The sequence below is a fragment of the Ceratotherium simum genome, chromosome 16 (assembly GCF_057802395.1).
Source record: "Ceratotherium simum simum isolate JZ-2026a chromosome 16, ASM5780239v1, whole genome shotgun sequence".
In the NCBI taxonomy this organism is placed as follows: domain Eukaryota; kingdom Metazoa; phylum Chordata; class Mammalia; order Perissodactyla; family Rhinocerotidae; genus Ceratotherium; species Ceratotherium simum.
Genome location: NC_141915.1, coordinates 45,766,018 through 45,784,412, shown reverse-complemented (window position 1 = coordinate 45,784,412; position 18,395 = coordinate 45,766,018). Strand labels below are relative to the sequence as shown.

Sequence of the window (18,395 nt, the reverse complement as noted above, 5' to 3'; positions counted from 1 at the left end):
ACATTAACTAAATCAGTATAATACTGGTATAGGAGCAGACATATTGATCGTGGCACAGAAGAGAAAACTCAGGAACAGACCCATATAATATGGATGTATAATTTGTGATTAAAGTGCAGTTCAAATTATGGGAACTTTTAAAAAGATAGTAGGATATTTGCATATTAGAAAAAAAGAAGAAGTAAACTGCTTCCTTAAACATAAAAATTATAAGAAAATATAAACAAATGCTTTATGACTTCCTAGTGTTAAGGGCTTTTTAAACATGACATTAAAAATATAAACCATATAGGAACATTTAAGAATAACACAAAACCAGTAAATCATCAAGGAAAAACACTGATAAATTTGACTACTTCAAATTTTTTTACTTCTGAGGTGAACATCGGCATAAACAAAGGTAAAAGATAAAATTACAAATAGGCAAAAATATTTACAATATAAACAACGAGTTAACAATCTTAATAAATAATGTGCTCCTACCCATCAATAAGAAGAAACAAATACTCCAATAAACAAATAGGCAAAGGACTTGAACAAGCATTAAAAGAGAAATCCAAAAGACCATTAAACAAATGAAAAGATCACTAATCTTTTCACTAATATCACTAATGAAGAAATGCAAGTGAAACAAGGTATCTTTCTCACTGGCAAAGATTACAATGATAAAACTCAGGATCCTAAGGGAATGTACAACTGGGACTCTCAAACTGCTGACAACCTGCTAACAATCACATGATGACATTTTAAAGTGAGTATATTCTTTGACTTGGGAATTATATTTTGGAAATTTATCCAAAGGGGAAAAAAATGCATAAGTACAAACATACATACAAGGACATTCATTACAGCACTATTTATAGAATACAAAATTTTTATAGGATATTAGCTGAATAAATTAATACACCGGAAACGAGGAGATCTATTATATGAACATGCATGCATACATATATGCCCAGTAAACTCTTTGATGATAGCTCTTTTGGAGGGGACTTTCTATTTTACCAATTCTGAATTGTTAGACTTTTATAATCAGCCTGTATACCTTTATCAGGAAAAACTATTTAAAATAAAAAGTAAAACTAACTAACCAAAATGATCCTAAGTTCTAACAAAGGAATTTAGTTTTTCAGTTTTTTGATCTATGAGTTGAGTCCATCTTCTTAAGACCAACACTCCTACCCTACCAAAGGCAACAGTTTAAATTCAGGCTGCAAAACACCTGTGATACCAATTCACAATATTCTCATTACATGGGAGAATGTATCTCTGAAGCTGAAATTTTAAAATTAATCATTCTGTTATGTATTCAATAAATACTTGCCAAGGGCTGAAAGATTTAAAAATATTTCTGGAAATACAGCAGGCTAGAATGTTTGAACCAACCCTCCCTTAGAAAACAACTATAAAGATAGGACAAAATATGAAAAAAAGACATTAAAAGCATCAAAGAATTGATAAAATAGTAGGGATTAGGGATCTGCCAGGGCAAAATCTAAGGGAAATTAAGAACAAGACAGGTAAAAGAAGTACCAAAGTCACATTTGCCCTAAGGGTACCTGTAGATCTTGAATTTCCATTTCCAAGGTACCATGTTGCCAAGTGGACAGTTACAGGCCAAAGCCCACGCAAGGTAGGGAGTTCAATAGGAAACCCGTCCCATTTCAAGCTGGGCATCCAAAGGGCTACACTCTGAGGGAAAAAGTAAACCAGAAGAAAAACTTCCCCCACTCTCAGAGAGCTGCAAGGAAGCTGCCTTGTCAATGCAGGGGGTGAGGGGCTATCCTGAAAACACAATCCAAATCAGTACTGCCTGGCTGATTGAAACAAACAAACAAACCAAACAAACAAAATGTAAGCCGTGAATTCAGCAGTTTAAAGTAGTATTATATTGGTAAAATCTCCAGGCACTTGGAAGAAGCAAATAAAAATTTTCCCTGGAGAAACACATCTTCTTCCCAGATCTCAAAGAAATTTCGCAAATAATTTTTCAAGAACAATGAGCGGCACACAGTCAAAAAAAAAAAAAAAAAGGCATAAAAGAAAGAAAGCCCTGAGCAACAACTGGGAAAAACAAGAGACAGCAGAAACAAATTCATAAAAACTTCAAATACCAGAATTATCAGACACAGATTATAAAACAATTATGTCTACTAGATTAAAAAAAATAAAACACAGGGGTCGGCCTGGTGGCACAAGCGGTTAAGTGCACGCACTCCGCTGCGGTCACCCAGGGTTCGCCGGTTTGGATCCTGGGCATGCACCGACATACCGCTTCACAAGCCATGCCGTGGCTGTGTCCCATATAAAAAGTGGAGGAAGATGAGCACAGAGGTTAGCCCAGGACCAGTCTTCCTGAGCAAAAAAAGAGGAAGATTCGCAGATGTTAGCGCAGGGCCAATCTTCCTCACAAAAATAAAAAATAAAAAATAAAAAATAAATAAAAGACAGGCTTGAAAATCTCTGCAAGAACATAAAATAACAAAAATTAAGAATTCAATGGGGTTAACAGCAATAGATACAACTATTTAGTTGTATACTGTTTCAGATACAACAAAACAGAGAATTTGGGAACTGAAAGGCAAGAAACTATCCAGAATGGAGCATATAGAGACAAAAAGAAAACAGAAAAAGAACTTAGGCATAGTGATAAAGTGAGATGGTGTAACATATGGTTAGTTGGAATTTCATAGGAGGAGGGCAGAGAACAGGGCACGGATAATATTTGAAGAGACAATGGCTAATAATTATCCAGAGTAGGCGCAAGACACCAACCCGCAGATACCAACAAATCACAAGCAAGAGAGATAGGGACACATCATAGTGAAACTGTATAACACCACAGAAAAAGATTTTAAAAGCAGCCAAGGGGAAAAAAAGCAGATACTTTCAAAGAAATAACAAGTCAATGAAAGGCGTTTTCTCAATAGTAACAACAGGAGCCAGAAGATGGTAATGATACCTGTGTTAAAAGAAAAAAATGCCAATCTAGAAATATACACAGCAAAAATATCTTTCAAGAATAAGGGCAAAATAAAGTTATTTAAGCAAACAACATAGTTAACCCCCAGCAGATACATACTAAAAGAATACTGAAGGACTACTTTAGACAGAAGGAAAAGGACCATAGGGGGAAGGTGGAAGATGCACAAAGGAAACAAGTACAAAGAAAGAGACAAGTATACAGATAAATCTAAATGAACACCAACAGTAAAAAAATAATGATGTGTTATGAGGCTTAAAAAAAGGCAAAATGAAAAAACATACACCACCACCACCAAGGCAGTAGCAGGTAAATAAAGTTCATGTTCTGAGGTCATCCTTTATTTGAGAAGAGGATAAAGATACTATTAACACCAAACCTTGACATATTAAAGATACATGTGGTAATTTCCAAGAGAAACACCAAACAGGACCTAGTTACCAACGGAGGAGAAAACTATGAAGTGATTTTAAAAAGATCAATCCAAATGAAAGAAAAAGGAACATAGAACAGGCAGGTTAAATAGAAAACACATTAAAAGATGGTATATTTAAACCCAATATAATGATAATTATATTAAGTGTAAGATAAATGTTGAAGTTAAAAAGATTCAGGGGTTGGCCCTGTGGCACAAGCGGTTAAGTGCACGCGCTCCACTGCGGCGGCCCAGGGTTCGCCGGTTCAGATCCCAGGTGCGCACTGACACACTGCTTGGCAAGCCATGCTGTGGCGGCGTCCCATATAAAGTGGAGGAAGATGGGCACGGATGTTAGCCCAGGGCCAGTCTTCCTCAGCAAAAAAAGAGGAGGACTGGCAGATGTTAGCCCAGGGCTGATCTCCTCACACACAAAAAAAGATTTTAGACTGAATAAAAAAAAATTCAACTATATGATATTTGTCAGATACACTGAAAACATAATAATGAAAAGTTGACAGTATAAAAATGGAAGTATTTATACCACACAATGGTTTAGATATATTAAATATCAGATAAACTGCATTTAGAGCAAAAAAGCATCACCAGAGATGAAGGGGTCACTTAATAGTACATAAAGCAAAAATATAAATACATACAGGAAGAAACCGACAACTCCCACAATCATGAGGGACATAAATATATCTCTCTTAGTAACTGATAGAACAAACAGCCAAAAATCAGAATAACAGAAGATTTAAACACTGTGATTAAATGTCACAATTAATAAAATTCACCTAATGATAAAACTAAACTATTTTGTTTAGGGATACATACATGGATGGTCAAACTTCATGGAAAGGCAAACGATAATCATAAAAATTAGAATAGTGGTTATTTCTAGGGTAGAGGGAGGGAGTTGTGATCAGGGAAGAGTATATAGGTTTCCAGGGAGCTGGAAATATTTTACTTCTTGACCTAAGTAATGATCACATGGCATTAACCTCATAATAATTTCCTGTAAACTTTTTTTGTGAAGGGCCAGACAGAAATATTTTAGAGTTTTTAGGCCACATATCATCTCTGTCATATATTCTTCTTTGTCTCTACAACTCTTTAAGAATCTAAAAATCATTCTTTGCTTGCCAGCTGTGGACTGTAGTTTACCAACTCCTACAACAAAATGTTCACATTTTATGGACTTTCTTGTATTTAACAAAAAATACAGGGGCCAGCCCTGTGGTGCAGTGGTTAAGTTAGGTGCCCTTCACTTCGGCAGCCCAGGTTAGTGAGTTCAGATCCTGGGCGTGGAGCTACACCACTGTCAGCCAGGCTGAGGTGGCGACCCACATACAAAGAAAAAAATTCAAAAGACTCACTTGAGGGAAAAAGCTAAAGTAATTTGTTACCCATCTATTCTTTTCTTTCAACAAACAGTCTTGAGCACCCACTGTGTGCCAAGCACTGTTTTGGGGTTTTAGAGACTGAAAATTGAACAAGATATTATCTCTTCCATGTCAAGCAGGGGAAATAGTTAAAATAATTACACTTTTATGTAATAAGTACTGTGAGAGATGGAAATAGCAGTAAACAAAACAAAGACCCTGCTCTCATGGGATTAACATTCTAGTGGGAAAAGATGGGCAAGAGACTAATTGTATAGTTAAAAATTAAAATATAAAAATTATTAAATGAAAATGTATTAAAATTATACCACACATCAATGACAATGAATGATCTATAATAACACACAACAATATGGATGAATCTCACAAAAGTAATGTTGAAAGAAAGAAGACAGACACAAGAGTATAGACTGTATGATTCCTTTTATACAAAATACAAAAACAGAAAAAATTCATCTATGATGTTAGAAGTCAGGATAGTTGCTATCATTGATGGCAGGGAGAGGGCTAATAACTGGAAGGCAGCATAATGGAAGTTTCTGGGGGGGCTGGTAATATTTTGTTTCTTGTGCTGGTAGTTTGTGAAAATTCATTAAGCTGTAGAATTATATGTCTACTCTTCTATACGCATAAATATGAATCAATGAAAAAATTTAAATATATACCAAATTTAAGGATATATGTCAGGTAGTAGTAACTAAAAATTAAAATAAAGTAGAATTAGGGACAGAATGACAAGGTATGAGGGACTGCTATTTTAAAGTTGACCAGGGGAGACCTCTATGATAAGGTCATTTTTGAGCAATAACCTGATGAAGAGATTGCTAATCATGCTGTTCCTGGAAGAGGGAATAGCAAGCACAAAGGCCCTGAAGCAAAAGAGTGCTTTGTAGGGCCGGCCCTGTGGCTTGGCAGTTGGGTGTGCGCTCTACTACTGGCAGCCCGGGTTCGGATCCCGGGCGTGCACCGATGCACCGCTTCTCTGGCCATGCTGGAGCCGCGTCCCACATACAGCAACTGGGAGGATGTGCGGCTGTGACATACAATCATCTGCTGGGGCTTTGGGGAAAAAATAAATAAATAAATAAATAAAAAGTTTAAAATATATACATATATATTAAAAAAAAAGAGTGCTTTGCAGTGTTCAAGGAACTTCAAGAAGGCCAGCGTGGCTGCAGTGGCATGAAGGAGAGAGGAAACAGTTGGAGACGTCAGAGTCAGGTGAGTGGGGCGGAGCACAGATCAAGTAGGAGCTTTTAGGCCGTGTAAGCCTAGAGCAATCTGGACTAGCTGTTCACTGGACACTTTTGAGCAGAAGAGTGTGAGGACCTGTCTTAACTTTTTAACAGAAATCACTCTAGCTACTATATTAAGAATAAGTATATGGAGAATACATGAGACATGGGCAGAAATGGGGAGACCACTTTGGAGGTTAATGCAGAAAACAAGAAGAATAGAAAAGTGGTCAGATTCTGATATATTTTAAAGGAAAAACAAGATTTACTGATGGATTAGATACGGGGCATGAGGTTGTGACCTGAAAAATTGGACGGAGTAAAATGTCATTTACCAGGACAGGGCAGACTGCACGAAGAGCAGTTTGTTGTTGTTGCTGTTTTGATAGTGAAGGGGGAGCAAGAGTTCCTTTCTGGACATTTTCAAGCTGTCCATTAGATATATAAGTGGAAATGTCAAGTAGAGAGCTGGATACGTAATTATCAGGGAGACCAGGGCCCAAGTGAAGGGCTGGCATGTTCGGTCATCCTAATAGGCAGATATGGATACTGATGCAAGTAGCTTGGTACATTTGGTGTAGGAGCATGTGAAAGTCCTCTTCTGACTGCTCCTATTTTCTCAGTAAAATAAAAAAAGCAAAGCCATCAGTTGAGATAGTACAGGGGAAGGAAGTGTTGCTGGAGGCTTGCAGGAAATGACAAAAATATGAAATATTCGTATAAATATTCATCTAGGAAAGGAAACTAACTAGGGAAATAAAGTAGGACTGGCAAGCAGCTAGAAGTGCACATGAGGTCAGTGCTCATGAACTTAAAGTGAGATCAGTCAGCAAGTGTGTTTTCCTCCAACCACACTGAGAGGCTTAGAGGCAGACAAGGAAAAGGTGAAGAATTAGATTTAACCAGGGCTGGGTTTTGTCAGGCAAGTATGATGGAGAGAGAATGAAAAAAGGGAATTGAGGGGTATACACAAATCAGTGATTTTAACAATGAAGCACCGAATCAAAATTGGGAGGATAAAGGGCTTCTCGGTGCAACGGAAAAGGGAAATTAAGGTTTGGTTCCTATTTGAACATTTAATATATACTTAGATTTGTATAATGATCATGAGGCCCAGCCAGCATTCATATAGCTGGCAGAAACGTCTATAGATCTTTTTTGTCTGTGTGTGAGGAAGATCAGCCCTGAGCTAACATCCATGCCAATCCTCCTCTTTTTTTTTTTTTTTTTTTTTTTGCTTAGGAAGACTGGCCCTGGGCTAACATCTGTGCCTATCTTCCTCCACTTTATATGGGACGCTGCCACAGCACGGCCTGACAAGCAGTGCATCGTGCGCGCCCGGGATCCGAACTCAGGCTGCTAGCAGTGGAGCACGTGCACTTAACCGCTATGCCACAGGGCCGGCCCCTGTCTACAGATCATGGAGTTCATCTCTTCTGTCTTCACGTAAGACTTGAACTAAATTGACAAATGACAGATGAGTGGTCACACTATTAAAACCCAAATGAAAAAAAAAATCTATTTCAGGAAGAAAAGAGTAATAGACACCAAAATTTTACAAAACATATTTGTCCCAAATAGGTAACTGTGCAATCTTATCTAACATTTTTAAAACTTAAGAAAAATAAAGACACAGGCTTCCCTAACAATTATCTAACAAACCTCAACCTAACCAAACAGATCTTATACATCAAACATTTCTAACATTTTAAAATATGGCAAGGATGACAAAATAATAGGAAAAATTTTCAAGTTGAATACATTTTCGTAAGGGCTTTAATAATTAAAACCACCCTAATGAACGCACGTTTTTACGAGATAGTAGAGGGGAAGATATGCATTTTAAAATACTTTAACAGGGCCGGCCCTGTGGCTTGGTGGTTAAGTGCGCGCGCTGCGATGCTGGTGGCCCGGGTTCGGATCCCGGGTGCGCATCGAGGCACCACTTCTCCGTCCATCCTGAGGCCGAGTCCCACATACAGCAACTAGAAGGATGTGCAGCTATGACATACAACTATCTACTGGGGCTTTGGGGGGAAAAAAATAAAATAAATAAAATCTTTAAAAAAATAAATAAATAAATAAATAAAATACTTTAACAATACAGAAGACTAAATCACTTAGGAAAAAAGCAATATTAACCAACTCTGCTGAGGCAGAGAAAAACAACTTTCCTAAACAGAGACCTAGGAAGAAAACTCCTGATCTTAGGGAGACCCTTTGTCCTCCAAGATCCTACAGCAATACCTGAGGCATCAGGAGACATAACAGACTCTTGAGCACAGAGGTCTTGTAGGTATCAACAAATTATCAAAAGGCACTCAAGCAAATTAACATGAAATCCTACATTAGCTAGCTCAGGGATTCTCAATCTCGGCACTAGTGACATTCTGGACCACATGTTCTTTGTTATGGGGGGGGGGGGGGCGTCTATCCTGTGTGCACTGTAGGATATTTACCAGCATCCCTGGCCTCTGTCCACTAGATGCCAATGGCACCATCCCCTCACCTCCTAGCTGTGACCAAAAATGACTCCAACACTGTCAAATGCTCCCTAAGGGGCAAAACTACCCCCGGTTGAGAATCACTAACTTAGCTATAATGTTTTTAAGACTCTGACATCTTACTTATAGGAAGGAAACAAACCTATCTCAAATTTGTGTAGTATTACCTTCTCTACTATATAACTGAGTAAGCCTTGAAAATAAATCAAATGCCAGGAGTTCATCAAACTTTTTAAAAAAAAAAAAAGAATTTAGTTATAGGAACATATAAGTTTGGCAAGGATAAAAACCTACTGTTTGGATTGGAAATCACTTCCTTGACAGAACACTGAGCTGTAGGCTTACAGGCAATTTATTATACTGAGAGAATAGTTAGCTCTTGTAAAACGTTAATTTGCTGATATAGATTTGAATTTAAATAAGTGATCCATAGGTAATAATATGAACTTTTCTCCTTAATGCCTCATTCCCCGTAGGTAATGAATGAAAGAGAAATTGCTTGAGTGTTCCTGGGCTTCTTGTCTCCTACAACAGGTGTCAAATTTCTCCAGGTGAATGCTTACCGGTAAGGGATTGGATAAGGAATGTTGCGGTGAGGATCGTGCAACTGGTGGAACACTTCTGCCAGGGCTGGTTCCTGGCCCGCTTCCCCCAGCAAACTGGCCAACAGGGAGAAATGGACATGAATAATTCAAAACAGTACGATGCTTCAGATAAGGAGAGTAAAAGATTAACACACAAACAGGTCTTAATTATCTATGGCCACGTTAAGTCAATACATCTTATTCTAGAGAGAAAATGCCATGTAAGCCAAACTTTTCTATCTTTTCAACGAGATTTTTAAGAAGGAGCTCCAGGAGAAATGTACCAGATATAAAGAAAACATGGCTAGAAAGCTGAAGGTATACATGGTTTTGAAAACATAAGAGTATTTTCCCTTCTTGTCTCAAAATACGTGAAGCAGGAATACAGTGGTACAGTGGATGTTAGTGTCTTCTCTAGTAACCACTAATGAGAGGTCAGTGAGCTCACTATATGTTCCACTGGACTAAAGGGAAGAGGACAAAAGAAGAGTCCAAGTCACTCAACTTCAATCTTTGTAAGACACGAAACCTAGTCTGGCCAAGAGAAAAATCACCTCATTTGTGAATTTTTATATCATCACAGACAAGACACATCATAAACAAATTTAAATTGAGGAAGTCAGCAGCAGTTTCCTCTTGAAGAGAGAGATGGGGCAGCATTAGATTGATGAAGATGGGAAGGAAGGGGAGGAAAGCATAGTGAAGGCGAAACATTGCTCTCTAAAGCCTTAAATGAACGCAAGAATTTACGTTTTAAATAATCTCTGTAGATTTTTTTTTCCAAAAATTTAACTTACCTCAAAGTAATCACTAATTTTATGTCCCCTAGGAGTGCCTTTCCCTGAAAATGAAACCAAAGTAAGTATAATTTTTCCAATAACACATGTAAACCATCATTCACTAAAATGTACTATGTATTCAATAACTGCATACATTATCAACTCAAGTGTCAGCTTTACTTTTAACAAACGAGCCAAAATACCTGTATCCTAAGAACAGAGACAGTTTCCTCCACATAATAAAAGATTGAATAAGCAGTAAAAGGAAAGCTTTTTCACAGCTTGCTTTCCTTTAAGATTCACTAATCTTTCTTTTATAAATACACTAAGAAAACTGATGCCACAACTGTGGATCAAAATAAAACTAATCTATAATCCATGCCCCCAACTAAGAGAACAAAGAATTCAAAACAAACTCATCCGAACTAAAGGATTTATTCTAGTCCACAAAAAACTTTATGTGCCTTGTCACTTTGGGACAATTTTCCCCCAAAAGTAAAAAAATGATTTTATAGATCAAAAAAATAAGAAAAATGCAAAAAAAAACCCTGCGACTTCCATTTCTTGGAATGGGGGAGGAGGGGAGACAAACCAAACCATTTATTCTTTAATTATATAAAGATGTTTGACATTATAGCAATCATATTTACAGATTTATTCCACTGGGCGCCAACGTTCAACTAAATAATTGACATGGAAGAAGAGCAGGTGGAAAAGACAGCCATGTAAATGAAATCATTTCTAGTCACCAATTATTAACAAATCACTGATCTAAGGCAAGATATAATTAAAACTCCAATGTAACCTCTTATCTGTACAATACACGCTTAGTCTGAAGAAAAACCTGTGGCGAGATCGTTAACTTACAACAGGGAAAACAAGAGTCCCCCAAGAAATGACACTGTTTTGTCAAGCGTATATCAAATCACAAGTCTATAATAAACAGCCTGATATTCCCTTAAGGTATACAAATCTCCTTTGTTAGGAATCTCTGTATACACACTAATTATTTAGTTTGAGTTTGAAAATTCTATGTACATAAGAATTTAGTACTTTTATTGGTGTGAAATTACTACTACCTTGACTAGTTTCATATGGTTCAGCTTTTCTTTTCCGGTTTCGCTGGTCATTCTGTTTTTTCTCAGGAGTCTGTGAAATACCATATACATCACAATCAGCATTTTGCTAAATTTTTCACATTATGAAAATCAGAGAGTATGATAAAATATCAAATTTATAAGGAGATTTCACTGGCGCAGACAAGTCCTAAATCAATGTCCTGCTCTTAAAGCAGCGTCATGGAAAGTGTACAGATTCTGGAACCAAACCGTCTATATAATTTTTGGCAAACTTCTTAAAATTCAGAGCTTCGATTTACTCATCTGTAAATCAGGTTGCTACAAAGCTTAAATAAGATATTTTATAAATAACAAACGTAGTACAAATATCTAGCATACAGTAGGCTCTCAGACAGCAGCTGTTACAATATTTCTACTTTAAAAGAGCTTAAATCCAATCCCTGTTTTCTAAAAAGCAAAGATCTGCATAATCAATCAAGTGGCTCTAATTTATTGAAAGTTTTAACTAAGTGCAAAGTAGGCAGGTGCAGATTTGGAGCCGGATCCAAATAGCTAGGTTATTTGCCTTAAAAAAAAAATTGGGGGCCAGGCTACACTGACCCATGCTATTGAAGTACAGTCCTGCGTTGCTTAACGATGGGGACACATTGTGAGAAATGCGTCCTTAGGCGATTTGGTTGTTGTGCAAACATCATAGAGTGTACTTACACAAACCTCGGTGGTACAGCCTAGTACACACATCTAGGCTTTATGGTACTAATCTTATGGGACCACTGTTGTACACGTGGTCTGTTGCAAGACCAATGTGTCACATGACTGTACTAACAAATGTGAAAATTCAAGGGCACTTAAGTTAATTCAGTTACAACTGCAACTTTCTGCCCTTTATTGATGACGACTAAACCAAAATTTTCAAAAAAAGAAAAGAAAGAAAACACCCATACACGATTATACTAATAAAAACCCATCAGGGCCACATCACGGCTGTACAGACACAAAGAGTACACAACTCAAATGCGAGCCATTCACACAGACCCTAGCAGTGCCCCGGGAGTTATGCAGTGCTCTTTTAACCCAGACTGAAAGTGTGGGAATAGGAAAAGTCTTGCAATGGATGTGGCTTCTTACCTCTACTTCTTTATCACTCAAGGACCCCACGCTGCACAAGCTCTGGTTGGAAGACTCACTATTGAGTGGCCCCTGGAAAGAAAAAAAAAAAGGAATCAAAAGAAACTAATATAAGATGACAGCAAAACTGAGGAAGAAGCCTGACTTTGATGTCTAAGTCAGCTCAAAGACGCCAAGTTAACTACAACACCTCCAAGCCAACTTGAAAAGAACTCAATCAACTATAGTACAGTGCCCTCATGTTAAAATTCTCTAGCTACTGTTATTTTCATTTCCTTTACAAACTCTTGTACTCGTGTAGATTTTCCCTTCTAGAGTACTTCCACATGTAGTGAATTCATTCTTTAAGGAAAATAAGCAGGGGAAATCAATTCTCTCAGCCTCTTGTATCATACAGGCAGTATCTGAAAGTTGAGATGCTGAGGAGTATGTTAAGGGTTCCCTACGAGAGGTGGTCAGGGACCATAATGAAAGAAATGCTTTTCTGAGGCATGCTCTAAGGAGGCATGACTGCTAGCTCAAAAAAACAAAGTTATGAGAGACTGACTTCTGGCCTAACAGCATGAGGAGCTCTGCTGGCCTGCTCCTCAGCGAAACTGATAAGAATTACTTAAAAAAACAACCATTCAAAGCCTCTAGAAAGGGTCCCTAAGGGCATATAGCAAATGAAGAAATAATTATTCAGTTAAATCTATGAAAATTCAGTCTGAAAGGTAAAAGTTTGTGGTATTTGAACCAAGACCACTCCCTCTCTCCCCCTCCCACCTCAACAAGATTTTAGACTGCTGCAGCCAAGAATACAGGGCTCCCTCTTCCTCAGCTCTCAATCCGAGGGGTTTCTTCCCAGGAGCAGCAGGACTTCAGGTTTCTCATCCTGTCCTCAGCTCCCTGGTGCTGAGGCTAAGTCCCAGGCAAATACATCAAAGGCAGGGTGCTCCCTTCTGCCCAACCCCCATCCATGGAACAGAGGCTCTACCTTAGGCATGGTACACTGAGAATACTGGGGCCCCAACAGCCTTTCTCCTAGCTCATGAGATGGTCGGCTCCACCTAGGACAGACAAGCTGCTGCATGCGCCCCACCCCCACCACTCAGCACCTAGAGCCAGAATGTCACTCACAGAAAAGCTCACCATTGTCCCCAACCCCAGCTCCAGAACCCTGGCTCAGGTATTTTGCCTAGGGGTAAAAGCAGGAACACACAGTACCAAATCTCTTCCCAAAGGATCTGGCTTCATTCCCAACAGTGTGTAGACAAGATTAAGTCTAAGGGTGTTCTCAAAAACAGTGGAGATTATGGTAAAAGGCTACTGGAAAGAGATTTCTGCATGTAATGAACATATAGCCTAGACTATAAGCCACATAGTTTTCAGGAGAGAAACAGGGAATAATGTATCTGAGAGAAGTCCTCCAGAAGAAATAGCAAACATTGACCTCAGAAACTCTTCCTTCCAAGGAGCCCCAATTGGATTGGGTTAGTTTGTAGGGGAATTTATGCCTCAGGGCATTGTTGAAAACAACAGAGCAATCTGGGCAATTAGTGGAGTTTAAAAGCTGGGTTGGTCAGGGAAAGAGAGCCCTACCAGTGCCAGTCATATCAGGATGACTTTAGGCATAGCTAAAGCTGTGCCTTCTTGAGGAACACCATCAGAGGCTTAACACTGAGGGGATGGGATGGTAGAAAAGACTTCACTAAAATGATTCAGCCAGTCACTAAACAAATACACAAGCAAATAAAAATAACAAGCCCCAAGGGATGGGATGAGAAATCAGTACCCAGAGTTATTACAATATATCATCTAAAATGAGTTTCCAACAAAAAATCATGAGGTTCCCAGGAAACAGGAAAGTATGATCCACATACCGCAGGGGGAAAAAGGAGGCAAAAGAAATTGCCTGTGAGAGACTAGATCTTGGATTTAACCGAAAAATATTTCAAAACATCCATTATAAATATGTTCACAGAACCAAAGGAAACTATAATTAAAGAAGTAAAGTACGTATGACAACATTGCATCAAATAGAAAATATCAATAGAGACAGAGAAATTATATATATTAAAAAAATGAGAATTCTGGAGTTAAAAACTACAATAACTGAAATAAAAAATGCGTTAGAGAGGCTCAAGAGTAGAAATGAACTGGTAGAAGAAATAATTAGCAAATTTGAAGATAGATCAACAGTGATTATGCAAGCTGAAAAACAGAGAAAACAGAAGAAAAACGAACAGAGCTTCAGACAAAACTGGGAAACTGTTAAGTACATTACCAAGTACATAACTGGGGTACTAAGAGGAGAGGAGAGGAAGAAAAGAGCAGAAAAAATATTCAAATAAATAATGGCTGAAAACTTCTCAAATTTATTGAAAAACAATAACTTTCACATCCAGGAAGCTTAACGAACTTCAAGGAGGAAAAATACAAAGAGACAAACAAACAGACACATCATAGGAAAAATGCTCAAAGGCAAAGACAAGGATAAATCTTGAAAGCAGAAATATGACTTACAAGGGAATTCCAATAAGATTAACAGCTGACTTATGTGCAAAAACAATGGAGGACAGAAGGCAGCGGAATAATCCTATACCGAGCAAAGTGTTCTTTCAAAAATGAACATGGGGCCGGCCCTGTGGCTTGGTGGTTAAGTGCGCGCGCTGCGATGCTGGCGGCCCGGGTTCGGATCCCGGGTGCGCATCGAGGCACCACTTCTCCGTTCATCCTGAGGCCGAGTCCCACATACAGCAACTAGAAGGATGTGCAGCTACGACACACAACTATCCACTGGGGCTTTGGGGGGAAAAAATAAAATAAATAAAATCTTAAAAAAAAAAAAAAAAAAATGAACATGGAAGACTTTCCCAGATAAACAAAAAAGACACTTTCTCAACCTGATAAAGAGCACCTACAAAAAAAATTACAGCTAACATCATACTTAATGGTGAAAGACTGGATGCTTTCCTCTAAGATCTGGAACAAGATATGATGTCGGTTCTCACCACATCTGTTCAACATTGTACTGGAGGTTCTAGCCAGGCAATTACGCAAGAAGAAGAAATACAAGGCACTGAGATAGGAAAGAAAGAAGTAAAACTATCCCAATTCACAGATGACATGATCATGGATATATAAAATCCCAAGGGATCCACTAAAATAGTATTAGAACTAATAAATGAGTTCGGCAACATTGCAGGATACAAGATCAATATAAAAAAAACATTTTATTTCTATATTTTCTAATGAACAATCTGAAAATGAAATTAAGAACACAATTCCATTGACATTACCATCAAAAAGAATAAAATACTTAGGGATAAACAAAAGAAGTGCAAAACTTAAATACTCTGAAAACTACCAAAAAATGTTGCAAGAAATCAAAGATCTAAATAAATGGAAAAACATCCCATGTTTATGGATCAGAAGACTTATTGTTAAGATGGCAATACTCTCCTAGCTGTTCTATAGATTCAATGGAATCCCTATCAGAATCCCAGGTGACTTCTTTGTAGAAACTGACAAGCTGACTCTAAAATTCATACGGAATTACAAGGGATCAGAATAGGCAAAACAATCTTGAAAAAGAACAAAGTAGGAGGACCCAGACCCTGACTTCAAAACTTACTACAAAGCAAAGTAAGCAAGACAGTGTAGTATTGGCATAAAGAGAGATCAATGGAATGGAATTGAAAGTCCAAAGATAAATCCATAATCTACAGTCAAATGATTATTGACAAAGGTGCCAAGACCATTCAACAGGGGAAAGAACAGTCTTTTTAACAAATGATGCTGGGACAACTGGATAACTACACGCAAAAAAGCTGGACCTCTACCTCATACCATATACAAAAAGAGACTCAAAATGGTTCATGGACTTAAATGTAATGGCTAAAACTATAAAACTCTTAGAAGAAAACACAGAGGTAAATCTTCACGACCTTGGATTGTGCAAAGGATTCTTAGATATGAAACCAAAAGTGCAACCGAAGAAGAAAAAAAAGATAAATTGGACTTTTTCAAAATTAAAAACTTTTGTGTTCAAAGAAACACTACCAACAAAGTAAAAAGACAACCCACAAAATCGGAGAAGATATTTGCAAATCACGTATCTGATAAGGGATTTGATTCTGTATAAAGAACTCTTACAATAATAAAAAGACAAATAGAATGACATCAGAATCATAGTGGAGTGAGCTCTTCCCTTAGACTCTCCCCACTAGGACACAACGAAAAGTACATTCATACACCAACAGAGGACATTCACACAACACAACAAACATCTGAGAGACCCACACAGCCATATGTCTGAAGGTGGAGGTGCTGGACCCTCCAGGAGGCAGTGGAAGGTGGTAAGGAGATATCCTCTTCCTCCCTCAACTGCAACGACCTAGGGCGCAGGACCATGCACGGCCCTGAGAGGAGAGGGTGGAGGGAGCAGTCCTCCAGAGGAACACCTCTGCTCTCCGAGTTCCCTCACAGCCCATGGGAAAGCTCCACATCAAGGAGGCAAAGCAATCACGGGGGTGTATTCACGAAGCCGAGCAGCCCAAGAGGGCAAAGTGGGCGCGCCCCCAGGATCACACGTGAAAGAAAGCAACCCTCCCCCCACCTGAAACACCAGTTCCACAGGTCGGCCAGAGCAAGGGACCCCCACCAGAGTGCTGGCGCATCCTCACAGTGGCGGTAGGTGGAATCTGCGACCAGATACTTCCATTTATGTGAAAAAATCCACCCCATCAAATAGTATGAAGAGGTATATTAACACTCCAGACGAAGAAAAATGACAAGTACCCAGAATCAATCCTGAAAGCACAGAAACTTACAAGCTAAATGACAGAGAATTCAAAATAGCTATCATAAAAAAAACTCAATGAGTTACAAAAAAATTCAGAAAGACGGTTCAATGAAATCAAGAATAAAATAGATGAACAGAGAGAATTCTTCACAGAAGAGATTGAAACTATAAAGAGGGGCCAGCCCGGTGGCGCAAGCTGTTGGGTGCGCGCGCTCTGCTGCGGCGGCCTGGGGTTCACCGGTTCGGATCCCGGGCGTGCACCGACGCACCGCTTGGCAGGCCGTGCTGTGGTGGTGTCCCATATAAAGTGGAGGAAGATGGGCATGGATGTTGGCACAGGGCCGGTCTTCCTCAGCAAAAAGAGGAGGATTGGCAGATGTTAGCTCAGGGCCGATCTTCCTCACAAAAAAAAAAGAAGAAGAAACTATAAAGAAAAACCAATCAGAAATGTCGGAGATGAAAAACACAATGAATGAGAGAAAGAAAAATCTGTAGTCCTTGAATAACAGAGCTGATATTATGGAGGACAGAATTAGCAATTTAGAGGACAGAAATATAGAAATGATTCAGATGGAGGAGGAGAGAGAACTAAGACTAAAAAGAAATGAAGAAGTTCTCCAAGAAACATCCGACTCAATTAGGAAATACAACATAAGGATTATAGGTATTCCAGAGGGAGAAGAGAGGGAGAAAGGAGCACAAAGTTTGCTCAAAGAAATAACAGCTGAGAACTTCCCGAACCTGGGGAAAGAACTGGAATTACAACTAAAAGAAGCTAATAGAACGCCTAATTACATCAATGTATAAAGACTTTCTCCAAGGCATATATTAGTAAATCTGGCAAAAATCAATGACAAACAAGAAATATTAAGGGCAGCAAGGCAAAAGAAAATAACCTACAAAGAACGCCTATCAGGCTTTCAGCAGATTTCTCAACAGAAACCTTACAGTCTAGGAGAGAGTGGAATGATACATACAAAATTCTAAAAGACAAAAACTTTCAGCCAAGAATACTCCATCCAGTGAAAATATCCTTCAGATATGACGGAGATATAAAAACTTTCCCAGATAAACAAAAGGTGAGGGAATTCACACTTAACTATAACATTAAAGATAAAGGGAAGGGAAACATCAAAAATAAATATAATCACTACATTTTAACCACAAACTCACAACACAAAACAGAATAAGTTGTGACAACAATAAATTAGACGGGCAAGAGGAAAGGGATAGAAACTGCTTAGACTAAGGAAATAAAAGGCGATCAGAAAATGGACTAGCTCATCTTTTATACAAACCTCATGGTAACCTCTAAACAAAAAAACAGAACAGACACAAATGATAAATACTGAGAAAACCATCATAGAGAACCACCAAACTGAACTGGCAGTCCAAAATACACAAGACAAGAAACAAGGGAAATACAAAACAACTGGAAAACGAGTGACAAAAGGGCAGCATAAAGCCCTCATATATCAATAATCACTCTAAATGTA

General features: G+C 38.4%; 1 protein-coding gene across 6 annotated transcripts in view; it reads right to left on the bottom strand.

The window, feature by feature from the left end:
• The window catches only part of TLK2 (tousled like kinase 2), a 132,883-nt gene that overhangs the window by 71,553 nt on the left and 42,935 nt on the right, over window positions 1–18,395 (bottom strand). For 4 of the 6 annotated variants that reach the window (XM_004432623.3, XM_014789137.2, XM_087441355.1 and 1 more), the window contains 4 exons: window positions 12,114–12,185; window positions 10,986–11,055; window positions 9,925–9,968; window positions 9,107–9,202 (listed from right to left, as the gene is read on the bottom strand). In XM_004432623.3, coding sequence (XP_004432680.1) covers window positions 9,107–9,202; window positions 9,925–9,968; window positions 10,986–11,055; window positions 12,114–12,185 — 282 coding nt within the window. The remainder of the gene's footprint in view (window positions 1–9,106; window positions 9,203–9,924; window positions 9,969–10,985; window positions 11,056–12,113; window positions 12,186–18,395) is intronic. The other 2 variants (XM_087441358.1, XM_087441354.1) reach the window with 1 other exon arrangement.